This window comes from Leptinotarsa decemlineata, unplaced genomic scaffold, assembly GCF_025532065.1.
Source record: "Leptinotarsa decemlineata unplaced genomic scaffold, Ldec_3_MD MMD2_tig00000882_RagTag_RagTag, whole genome shotgun sequence".
NCBI lineage: Eukaryota > Metazoa > Arthropoda > Insecta > Coleoptera > Chrysomelidae > Leptinotarsa > Leptinotarsa decemlineata.
In genome coordinates this window covers 16,874,138-16,887,210 of record NW_027412556.1, presented here as the reverse complement: position 1 = coordinate 16,887,210, position 13,073 = coordinate 16,874,138, and the positions used below count along the sequence as shown (strand labels likewise).

The 13,073-nt window shown below is 33.8% G+C and overlaps 1 protein-coding gene across 1 annotated transcript in view; it reads right to left on the bottom strand.

The window, feature by feature from the left end:
• Positions 1 to 2,307: 2,307 nt before the first annotated feature.
• LOC111515158 (Ionotropic receptor 68a) overlaps positions 2,308 to 13,073 on the bottom strand; it is a 33,224-nt gene continuing 22,458 nt past the window's right edge. Inside the window, exons 6-8 of the mRNA XM_074175148.1 lie at positions 11,299 to 11,760; positions 8,128 to 8,474; positions 2,308 to 2,726 (exon numbers count right to left, since the gene is read on the bottom strand). Of these exons, the coding sequence (XP_074031249.1) occupies positions 2,410 to 2,726; positions 8,128 to 8,474; positions 11,299 to 11,760 (1,126 nt within the window). The 3' untranslated portion in view covers positions 2,308 to 2,409. The remainder of the gene's footprint in view (positions 2,727 to 8,127; positions 8,475 to 11,298; positions 11,761 to 13,073) is intronic.

Genomic DNA, 13,073 nt, shown 5'->3' with positions numbered 1-13,073 from the left:
GTATAACGGGTCTTCCATTTAGCGTTTCCTATCTTTAAATTAAAATGAAATAAAGTGTAATTTCAAAATCTACACCTCACGATTTGTGAAGATCAAATCGTGAGGTGTAGTTTTTGAAATTACTATGGATCTTCATCAAGTAACGGCCGAATCAATCAGAAAAATAAAGTGTGTGTGTGATATCATCGAATTTTTTTTTATTCGTTTGAGGAACCTATTGACGCCACGGCTTTTCTGGGTGGAGCGCATCCGAATTTCCGTCCAATTTTCCAGACGACTCTGGCTCATAAATCGCAGCAGAGGTCTTGTCAGCCACGCGAAAACGACTGCCTCGGATTCGTACTTTGCCCTAACACAACACCCATTCTGATGAAACAATTTTATTATATGCCCGTTTTGTTGAATGCTATATCCGTCCATGATGATTTGGCAAAACATAGATACTGAATAAATGACAAATTATTTGACATACGTCAAGATGGCCGTTATCAATTGTCAAAGTTCGGAAGTCCCTGTTGGAAGACCCAGCATATGCGATCCCAGTTTATATATCTACCTTACGTCTTACGATGTAAGTCTTACGAATACGATGTAGTTCTTCTTGATCAATGAAATTATCAGATATTCGGATAACAAGCCTCCTACGTGAAATGATATCTTTCTCTAACTTCAAGTTCATAGTGGCTAGCCTTATGGCAGAATTTATTAGCCGGATCAATGCAGAAGACACTCTGTTACTCTTGGTTCTTTCTGTAAGTCTATTTAGGCTACGCGATTTATGGTTCCGATGATCACCTCACTGCCGGTAGATAGATAGATAGATAAATATACTTTATTGTCCAAGAATAAATTCTCATTGACAAAGTGTGGAATAAAACAAGACTATATGTATAATAGTAATAATGATAATGATAAAAACGTGATCGTTAATACATAATATTGTTTAGCTTATCTTGGCAGAACACTGAGAATATTTACAATTTGTCATCATAATATTCCTGCAGGCTATAATAAGCTTTCATGAGTAGTATATTTTTGACCGACTCCCTGAAACGTCTCTGCTCTACTATATCCCTAACTACCTGTGGTAAATGGTTGAACATTTTTTTCCCTTCGTACATGTTAGAGTGTTTTGATAGAGGCAATCTGGGTATTGGCACATGTAAATTATTACTACTGTTCTGTCTTGTGTTGTGGATTCTATGTGTATCTGGAGAATCAGTGTTATATCTTTTATGAATCAGGCAAACAACTTCAAGAATGAAGATGATGAATACAGAGAGGATTCTGTATTTAACGAAAAGTTGTCTACAACTATCCCTATGGTTTGCCCCACATAAAAACCGCAAAGATCTCTTTTGCAACACGAAGACCTGGTTCAATAGTTGTTTACTACAGAATCCCCAAAATGCAATGCCATACCTTAGATGAGACTCTACTAGGGCAAAGTAAGTCGATCTAGCAGTGAATATATCAAGTTCATTGGAGACAATTCTGACAGCAAATGATCCTGAAGCCAATTTTGTGCATAAAGATGTGATATGTTCTTTAAATTTTAATTTATTGTCAATATGCAGACCAAGAAATTTTGTGCAAGTCGTTTCTTCTATCTTCCTACCATCTAATAGCAAGTTGTCATAGCTAAATTTGAAGTTTACAATTTTGGTCTTGTCTACGTTGAAGGAGAGTTAATTAGAATCACACCACTGTTTGACTTTTTCTAAATCTAATGATATCATTTGCTTCAAATTGTTAGTATTTTTTTTCATGCCATAACAATGTGGTGTCATCGGCAAAAATTGTGAATGACCCTTCAATATCAACTGTAGCAAGATCGTTAATGTAAAATAGGAATAAAATGGGCCCTAGAACAGATCCTTGAGGTACCCTGCAATCAATAGCCGAAATGTCCGAATACACATTATTGACTTTCGTCAGCTGGGATCTACCTTTTAGGTACGATTTGAACCATTCAAGACTTATTCCTCTTATGCCATAACAGTACATTTTTTTATAAGTATATCATGATTGACACAGTCGAAGGCTTTCGAAAAATCGCAGAAAACTACCGAAATTGCTTCTCCCTCATTCATATTCAAGTATATTTTTTCCAAAAATGAGAAGATTGCATCATTAGTGTTTTTACAGCTTTGGAAGCCAAATTGACATTCATTCAATATTTTTCCATTTGATAAAAATCTCAACAATCTTTTCTTCACTAGCTTTTCGATTAATTTCGAGATAGTTGATAATAACGAGATGGGTAGATGATGATAATGATAAAAGGAATAGTTTAAGTTTATTAGCTATAATTTCTTCTCAGATAACATATACATATTACAATGAATAAACTATAAAAATATATAAAAAACCTCAAGTAGTAAGTTTGTGATAAAGTGTAAACATAATTCATTTCATCCGGTTTTCTATTCGTCTGGAATATTTATTGAAGTTGGGATTTTTCTTTACCACACTGTGGAAGTGTACTATTTCTGTGACCAAAGACACAATACTTATGAAATATCCAATCAGAAGAGCCACAAGAGCTCCAGAGAATTTCTTCATATTCATTAGAGCCTTCAAAGTTTCTGCGTCGTCTGTTTGAATTTCTGAATTTAGTACTTTCTGCATTACATCATCTATCCATTTTTTGACGAAGCCTGCTTCTAAAACCCTTCTTATATATTTATCCACCGCTGGTTTGATAGGAGAATTTTTTTGCAACCCTTGAAAAAATTGATATTCATTTTATTGGTCATAAAATCACATTGCCTCATCTAGAAAGAAATATTTATTATTTCTTAGAAAAGTCGAGATCTTTAACATTTTGTTTAGTATATCAATATTCATGTCAAACATAAGAAAACTCTTTTTTACGGTATGGTTGAAACTACATAGTGTGAAAAATCACATCAAGTTAATCGAGCAAATCAGAGAGACGCTCTCTATAAAATCTTCGGGTAAAATTAACATGCAATTTAACGAAAAACTGGGTGCCAACGTGATTTTATGTTGCAATTATGTTTTATAGAAATAAATTAAGTATTTTTATGATGTAATGATGATGATGTTCAGAAATGAGAGAGACTACAGCAGCATATCTATCTATAAAATATATATATATATATATATATATATATATATATATATATATATATATATAAAATCTAGAAAGGTTAATGCAGTCAATTTGCTGGAAAATAATTTCATGAAAATCAAAATACCGCCTGCCCGGTACTGACGATGCCCAATAGGCTGAAACAGCTGTCTACCGGTGGCTCTCAAATTGAAATCAATATGGGAATGATTCCGTGTGATTCCGTGTTAGGAATCACACGTTAAAAGGTAAGGCCTCGTTAGTTCTTAGCTCGCACAAGTTCCTCAACTTCTGAGAGTTGTCGTTCGTATGGGGGCGGCAGCTGATTAACGGAAAAACAGATTTTTTTTTCAAATTATACCGTCAACAGACACACTGCATTCCTCAATAGAACCGACTTGGCTTTTTCCACAGGAATAAAATATTACAATATTTTCTGTTGGGAGTTTGAAGGCCATGATAGAGCGGTTAGTCTTAGTCTTAGTCTTAGTGATATTCTTCAGTTTACTTCGAGAGCGCGTTGAATAAAAAGCCATACAACATGGAAGCTAGTTGTTCGGAATCCGTGAAGTGTCCGACACTGTCAGCATGAAATATAAATAAAAAACATTTGTTATGAATGTTTATGCTTATACAATTTCCGCCTGAAGTAAAAAATAAGGAGGAAGTAGTGTAAAAATGCGCGAGTGTGACCGGTGCCAATACATCAACAATATTTAGAATTTTTAAGAAACTTAAGGAAACAACAGCTTTTTGGAGCCGAAAGTATCCAATGGCAAAAAGTGTTTGAATATCGACGAAGAAGTCAAGAATTCTATTAGGAGAAGAGTACACTCTTTTCACATAAAAAACGAAATACCTACATCAAATAAAGTTTTGTCAGTTATTCGTGAAGACAGTTTTTTCCTGATATAAGAAGAACTAGATTATGGAAGATATTACATGAGCATGAGGGTCATACCGTCTCGAAGGTTTGACAAGATCAGAACATCAAAAGTGGAAGACTTTATGGAAGGGTGGTCCACTGCTTTGAAAATTCCAGTTGGAAGAGATCGTCGTCTTATCATCACTCACATAGGCAGCAGTGAAGTATTCGTGAAAGATGGATTGAATCCAATAGAGTTGGTTTGGGCTCAAGTTGAAGGATTAATGTAACCTCCAAGCTGTGTGAAGTTGAAGAAATACCTATACAGTGCTCTGGAAACAGTCGACCAAAAAGCTTGGGAAAAATGTATCCACAAAACAATCAGAATCGAAGCAGAGATGTGGGATCTGGATGATTGCATAGACTCATTATCAGAAAAAATTATTCCAGTTGTCCTAATGAAACTGATTCATCCAGTAAAGAATCACTCAACGAATCCCTGCAGACTTTTTTCAGATTAAAATTATCGCAATGTCTTATTCGAAGTGAGTATTCCCATTAAATCTATAAAATTGTTTCTGAATCAACTATAAAATCCAATGAGGAATATTAATCTTCATTTCCAAACCAACAAAAATATATCTCTCAGTGCAGCCACACTTTTCTACTTCCTGAAAATGTCAAAGTCGAAGCCGAAACGTGGAACAATGCAAAATTTTGAACGCGGTTCAACTCAAATCAGATGTTCAAATTTTCAACTGCGGAAATCTTTTCTATTTGTATACTTATCTGGTGATGTTTCGAATACTTTATCCATCTTCATTATCATACCGACGATCAATCTGATATTAGCAGTGTCAATCGTCACCAGATGATATATATTTCTTTTGATATGCAATTTTTTTTAAATTCAAGTTAATGACAAATTTGTTTTTTTTTCCAAAAAGCTAATTTATCAAATGCAGTAACTTTTTGCCTTTTCTACATTTGTATTTATTTGTAAATTTAATAATCTGATTATTTTTTGATCTGTAGAAGGTAACAATTCTAAATGATAAAAAACTATTTCAAATATTAATTGTCCTTCCCAAAATTAAATATTTGAATAAAATTAGTTTTTACCATATTTTAGTTATCTTGTCATTATACAAAATATAGCAATGGAAAATTCATATTAATACCCCCAGTTCGACGCCTAATAATATTATCTTAAACGTAATAGGTATCAGAAAAAACATCGAGCGGTTCTTTTGGCTCGTCAGCGGCGTCCTCAAGGGATATAGAGGGTAGACATATCTCAATGATTTCGTGGGTGAATTGCAGTGCTATTTGCTTGAGACGACTATGTTGCTTTCTTTGATGTAGCGACATGTTTGCATTTTTGAAATTCTTTTACTCTCAGACGATACTGAACGAACTATAGCAGTCATTAGAGCATCCTCTTCAGCTGAGGAGAGTTCTGCGATGACTGTTGCCTAGGACATTCTGAATTATTTTTCAGTTTTTAGTACATTTTAACATAATTTTTTTTACTTATTTTATTTTCATGTTTTAAGGTTTACGAGTTTTCAGTTTTTTACTCAATTATCCTCATTCTGTTATTCTACTAGTCAAACCGTGTCATTTGATATCCATATTGAGGTAGTTGTGAAAAATATGTTATCCGCCATTTTGTAGCTGCGGCCATCTTGGATTTACAATGATACAGAATGATGAGACAAACATCCGTACCGACGGTTTGCTCAGTAGATTACATCTTGATAACTTTAAGAATGTAACTGAACACGAGAAAGTATTCAAAAATCTTATAGGGAAATAAATAATCTACAAAAGGATTACATTTACATCGAAAAATTTCAGGCCAGACTTTGTATATCACTACAACGTGGAGTCTAAGAAATCATCCCCCAGTTTTTCAATCAAATTACTTTTCAACAATGAGAAAACCTAATCATGCAAAATATTTTTCTTAGAAGAATCACGTTACTAACAAAATTATCTTAGGATAAATTTCATTTCTGTGTTTTTATGACAGGTAATTTACTCAAAATTGTTAAACAACTCCATATTTTCAGAAAAAGCTCTTCGCGGGGAAATCAAATGTGAAATAAAATTTAGATACGTTTGAAAATATCTGAAAATAATTGTTGAGTTTTGATTCACCCCCTGTATTGGAAACATGTTTTTGGTCAAATTATTACTTGATGATGAAAAAACCACGAATCCAACGTGAATCGCTACTTTCGCATCGGCACCGCTCTCAGAGCGCCTTATGGATATTCCTGTAGTGCCTGTGTTTTGTCCTTAGAAAAAATGAGAGCTAACAATAATTGCCACAATGGTATCTAAAGATGATATTGCTTTTCTAATGAAGTGTTGCAAGGAAGACAACAGATAGGACAAAGGGCATACAATCCAAAATTATGGAATCAAATGAATGCAGAAGTTAACATAGTTCACAGCGATGAATCGGAAGAAATGGCACCCCCAGTATTATTCGCAAATGAAACGACTTATAAATGGAGTTCTGACACCAACGCCAATTTCTCACATCAGTGGGAATAGACAGGTCTTTGAAAACCTCCATTCTCATAGAGAATTCATTTGACCAAGAAGATTGAAGCAATGCACATTGGTCGCGTTAAGCTGAACGCTCTTTTGCCTCACACTTCACAAGGTATTACAATCAACGTTAGACTTCATTATGTTGTTCAAATCCTTCTTGTATTTATATATATATATATATATATATATATATATATATATATATATATATATATATAAATAAATAGGTAAGTACTTTTTGATCATTTCCATATTGAGCCAATTTAAGAGCCACCGATAGACAGCTGTTTCAGCCTATTGGGCATCGTCAGTACTGGGCAAGAGGTCCTCGATTGAAGACAAAATGAGAAAAACCAAGAAAGTACTTTATAAAAATAACTGCGCAAACGCAAGCGAAACATAAGTGGAACCACCTATTGGTGTGACACCCAAGTCAACTTGCCAAGTTTTTATGTCATTGTTGGTGGTTTGACCAATCTACCGACAACTGCGGTAGCAGAAATTTGGGAAGCTAACCTGAAATGCCATCGAAAAACGGATCCACATGTTTCTAGAAATGATATGAAATCGAGAAAGATTGATGCAGTCAAGCTGCTGGAATATAATTCCATGAAAATTAAAAGATAAATAGATAAGTACTTTTTGATCATTCCCATATCAATTTCAATTTGAAAGCCACCAGTAGACAGCTGTTTCTGCCTATTAGGCAGGCGGTCCTCGATTGAAGACAAAATGAGAAAAACCAATAAAAATTTTTGTATTTCATCTTTCCTAGAATTTTTATTCGAAACAGCTTATTTCATATAAACATTGAATTATACAAAAACACTTTTCTCTATTCAGTTTGTATTCCAGAAATTCGTTATGGAATTGAATCAGATATCATTCACAGGATTCCTACGCAACATAGTGAATGAAAGAGGTAAAATTTCACTTATATGGAACAATGTCATCCTCACTGGTAAACATCCAATGTTGCCTTATCAGGTCTTCATTAATAAAATTAGGACTTTTTGTCACGGAATCAGTTTGATCTACTACCAGTGAAGATGACAGTGTTCCATGTAAGTGAAATTCCAGCTATTTAATTCGATTCAATTCCATAACAAAAGTTTGGAATACAAACTGAATAGAGAACAGCCATTTTTGTATAATTCAGTGTTCATATAAAATTATTTGTTTCGAAAGTTTTTTTTTTCGTGTAATTCAATGTTTATATGAAAGTAGATAACTGTTTCGAGAGTGCTTTTCTATCAATTCGTGTCTGAAAGTTACTTCTTTGCATGATCTACACATCCAGGTATAGAGTTACTTATTTTCCAAAAATTGATCTCTCCTAAAAATATATCCCTTTCAATTCAAACATCATTTCCACTGTTGTTAATTCCGTTTCTTTCAAAAATTTTTTTTGAATACCTCAAGAAGAGTAACATTCGAGACTATCTGCTGAAAAAAAGTTCTGGTCACCTTGTTCTGAAAAATCTAGTTAACAGACCGCTTTGTCTTCTCAGGTGGAAAGTTGGAATACTCATCTGAATCTATGATTTGAAGGAGAAAAATGCAAGTTGGGTGTTGCCATATCCACTCGTCAAAAACCTACCTATAGATATTGGCATGTTGATGATACAGTCCTTCATTATGTGCAATGTCCTCTCCTCTGATTGATTTTGAATGTCATCAAGTGAAACTTCAGACAATTGAAGACGTAACTTTTGCTGTCTTTTTACCAGAGCACTTTTCAAAAAATAGGTATTTTCATAAAATGCGAAGGACGCTCTTGCTACTCTACTGACAGCTTCTTCTGAATCATTCACTAAGACGAAGTTCTTGGTAAGGGCATTCAAATCAGAATCATTCAGCGATCTGAAAAATTCTCCGTTCATTTCACCCCAACCACCACATGTCAATTTGCTCTTAGCTAGTTCTTGAAGTGTGTCTATTTTCACCCTGTAAAATGAATAGAAGATATGAAACTTTATGAATTTAGATACTTTCATGACAAAAGGCCTTTTTTCAAAAACACTATTCAGAAACGACTTATTACCCTCAAAGTGAATAAATGTCCACGATTTTCTAGTTAGATTTAATTTAGAGTTAATTTTCTCTACTTTCAATTTTTACTTTTACTACGGTTACTTTTCACCCTACTCCAAAAATTCAAAGTACATCACCCAGCTGAGAACCATAGTTGAGTAGTCTGTTTCAAACATTCAAACACTAAAATAACTCATCCATATGAATAAGTCAAATATCTATTGAGATATTAGACAAAATCTGATTCATTAATATTTGTGAAGTCATAGCTTCTAACTTCACAAGTTGAGCGACAACATGATTTGGTATACTCAGAAAATCACACCGAATACGATACACTTTTTGATATAATGTCTTCCTGTCCAAAAGTATTATTGCTAAGTTTTGTCTCCTGACGTAACGTACACTTTTGGTAGAATATACTATATTTCCATTGTATCCGCCTTAATGTATAGGATCATAATATGTATGCTCTGAAACTATGAGAGGTGTTTTGCTCAGCTGACAAAAGTGATACTCCGTCAATTTCTGGAGACTAATTCTAGCGAAGAATAATTTTCTCCAAAGTTTCACACTATGGTACATTTTTTTTAGAGCGAACCCCCTAGGCGTGCTCCCATTCTTAATTCGATCCAACAGAGAAGACAGTTAAGGTCATTTGATCAACCTCTATCTCCCCTGTAAACACAGCTCGAAAGCTGAACAATTGGGAAGCCCTTTACTCTTGATCTTCTGTCACAGGGAGTATAGTTGGGGTCATTTAGTTGATGTCCACCTCTTCTATAGACTCGGGTTATTTGTAGGACCTGCTCAACGGGAGATTGTTCCCTCTCGTGATGCAGATTCTACTTTCGCTGCTCAGGAATTTGGTACACGGCATATTCGTAAAATATCCTGTTTTTGATGAGGCTATAAATCGCTCCCAGGTCGCATCCTAGGTTTGTTCAAGAAATGGAGAACTGAGAAGCTCCCGCTCTTGTTTAGATGTTACAGGTAGGATAGTTAGGATCGTTTTTTCCAACCCCCATTTCCTCTGAAAACTAATCCCAGAAGCTGGAAAATTGAGAACCTCTTTTTTACTGAGCCTCCATCATATGGAGGACAGTACGAGTAGTTTAGTCGAAATCTATCTCCTCGGTTGCCTCAGATTATTCGCAGAAAACTATCGGGAGGTGATGGGGATTCTGCTTCTGTTGCTCAAGAATTGGGTGCAAGGCAGATTCATGAAATATCATGCTCTTGAAGACGCAATGAGTCACTTTCTGGATGCTCCATCACCTGAAGATTCGTGGAATGCTAGCAATCACTGATTGAATGGAATATTACAGGAGGAAAATAATTTGAAAAAACAGAAAAAGTGAATTATCAAGTATACTATCACAAATAATGAAAAACTGTTAAAATCGATTGAGATTTGTTGAAGAAGGATGACGCTTATTTTTATCAACCAATTTGAAATCATTTATTTATTTATATGTACCTATCCAAACATACCTACTGGTCTAATTACATGGATAAATATACATATACAATATTACAAATAATTTATATTAATTTACAAGAGATAAACATGAAAAAGAAAAGTAAAAGTAAAAATGAAAGTGAACTTAATTGAACTTAATATTAAGTTTTAATTCAACAAAAAAATTTATTTTGGTAGTAATAAGTTAGCATCAAGATGATAAGTTAATAATTTGTTTGATTTTTTCTAAACATATTCTGAGTTATTGATCAAACCAGATCCATGAGTGTGTTATAATAATTTGCTAGTCGACACATGCTTGTAAGAGGAGCTCTGGTAGTTCTATGTAAAACAGGGATATTAAATGTAACGTTAGTGAATTAGTTTTATTATTGATTATTTTAAATAAAAACTGCAAAATGTTAAGCACTCTTCGGTCTTCCAAGGATACAATTTTGAATTCACGTCTAAGATGGGTAGTTCTAACTACATTATAATCGGGATATACATGATGCTTTTTATAATATAGGAATCTTAGAAATTTGTTTTGAATTTTTTCTAGCAAGAATAACGTAGTTTGGTATTCTCTATGCCAAATTATTGCACCAAATTCTATTTTCAGCCTTACTAAACTATAATACAAAATTTTAAGAGAATGTATATTGGTAAAATTAAATGATTGTCTAATTAAATAATCTAGCAATCGGTTTGTGGACTTAGCTATATTTTAAATATGCGTAGAAAAGGACATTTGATGGTCATTAGTAATTCCCAAATCCTTTACCTCAGAACACCGATTTAGGGCCTCTTCATTATTTCTGTACTCGAACATAACAGGTTCTTTTAATTGCGTTATAGACAGAATACTACATATTTTAAAATTGAAATACAGTTTATTTTTCATGCTTCATTCAAAAATGCTATTTGAATCTTTCTGCAATAATACACAGTGTCTAACAGTTTGTATTCTCTTATAAAATTTGAAATCATCAGCGAACAAAGCCACTTTAGTATAATTCAATACTGATGGTAGATCATTAATGAAGAGAACGAATTGAAGGGGCCCCAAATTAGAGCACTGGGAAACTCCGGAGTTGGCCTCAAATTTACCCGATGTATTGCCATTATATTTGCAAATAAATTCTTATTAGTTTAAGAAGATTATATGACAGCCCAAACTTACTCAATTCACACAAGAGTACATCATGATCAACTGTGTGCATTAAAAATTTTACCAATTCACATATTTAAATAGAAGCATGCTTAAAAACTTACTTCGGTGCTGGTCTTGCTAATATCGCAGTCATGCTCGCTCTGTATGATGTAACCACTAATAAGCAGTATAACCAATGCCATCCTGTTAACATTCTTAGAGACCATCCAAACGGTAATTTTGGAATAGAAACGAGTAGTAACATACTGTAAGTATACAATGCACTGTTTACTGGCTCACTGAATTGATATAAACCTACAGGACCCCCTTCTGCTTTTGGTTTTTGGTATTTTTCTCTCATCTGTGTGAATTTTATATTTGGATCCAGTTTTTCTAGCTCAGGATATAAAGAAAGTGTCAGAACCTTCTTTTTTTTGAGTACTTTGTTGTTGTTAACTCCGGGATACGTGGAATGATCTAATTTATTTTTTATGCTTGTTATATGAATCTGGAATCTAGCCAAATAGTGGAAAGATAAAATACAAAATAGAAGAGACATGATTACACCAGTCCACATAACTGGCCTGAAAGAAAACGAAATGGGTCACATATGCATTGATTCAGAAATTGTGTGAGATTATTTTCCAGAATGCATAAAAATGAAAAATTTCAAGGCTATGCAGCTTTTACAGCCTTAAAATACACAGGATATTAAACAGGAAATTAAAATATGGTGCTCATGATAAGCTCTGTCAACATCAATATTGTTGACAGTTCTGGAACTTTATGATTTTGGAATATTTCACACAAATCCTGATATTTCGATTTGGAAGTTTATGTCGATACCTACGGTCATAGATACGCTGTCTGTTCAAAAAATAGGGTGACTTAATTTTTCTCAAAAAATATGTATTTATTCATATATTTATATTTTGCTTCCTTCAACGTAGCCCCCCCCTCAGATATAATACACTTGTCGAAGCATTCTTTCCAATTTTCCAAGATTTGAGTGTTGAAATTCGATATCGGTGCAGTTATAATTACTTGAAATTTTTGTATCTGTTTGAAATGTGGCATCCTTGGACAAGTACTAATAGTAATAACGAATGTGATAACAATGCAGACTTTTTCCTGTGTAGTGATTCCAATAGCGCTGGTGAACAATGCGAAAAAGAGATACCAGTGAATAAGATTCGGATGCATTTGAATATTGAAACACAGAGAGTATGTTTCAATGTATATAAGAATCTACATACCAAGTTTCGTTCTTTGAAATTATGTGGAAAAAAACTTGAGGACTGCAATGTTGACTATCATGAGAACATGGATGCTAATATTTTTGAGGAATGGTTGAAAACATATTGATCCCAAATTTGTATGCGAATAGTATAATAGTTCTTGACAGCGCTTCCTATCATTCGCGACAGCTCATCAAAGTACCGAATGAAAATTTGAGGAAAGATGGAATACAAAGATATTTAATGGATAACAATTTGTATTTTGAAGATAACTTTACCAAAAACCAACTACTTGAAGTTTTACAGACTAGCAGAAAAGGATTAAAAAAGTAATTTTAGTTGAAAAAGACTATATGGAAATTGGACACTTCCATATTAATGATGGAAATCATTAATTTAAATGACAGTTAAATGATTTGGACGATGCAACTAATTTTTCTTCATTTTCAGTATTTTACTATTAATGTAAGTAACAAAAAGGATTTGACTCTATAACTTCTGGTTTATTATCTGCGAGCGCTTTCGACAGCTGGTCGTGCTGTCATCCTCTAGGTCCTACTCTATCCGAACGTGTCATCCTGTTGAATGTCCTTTTATACGGTTCCAACGCCTCAATACAGGTACTTCAGGTACTTTAGTACACAACAAGACCTAACATT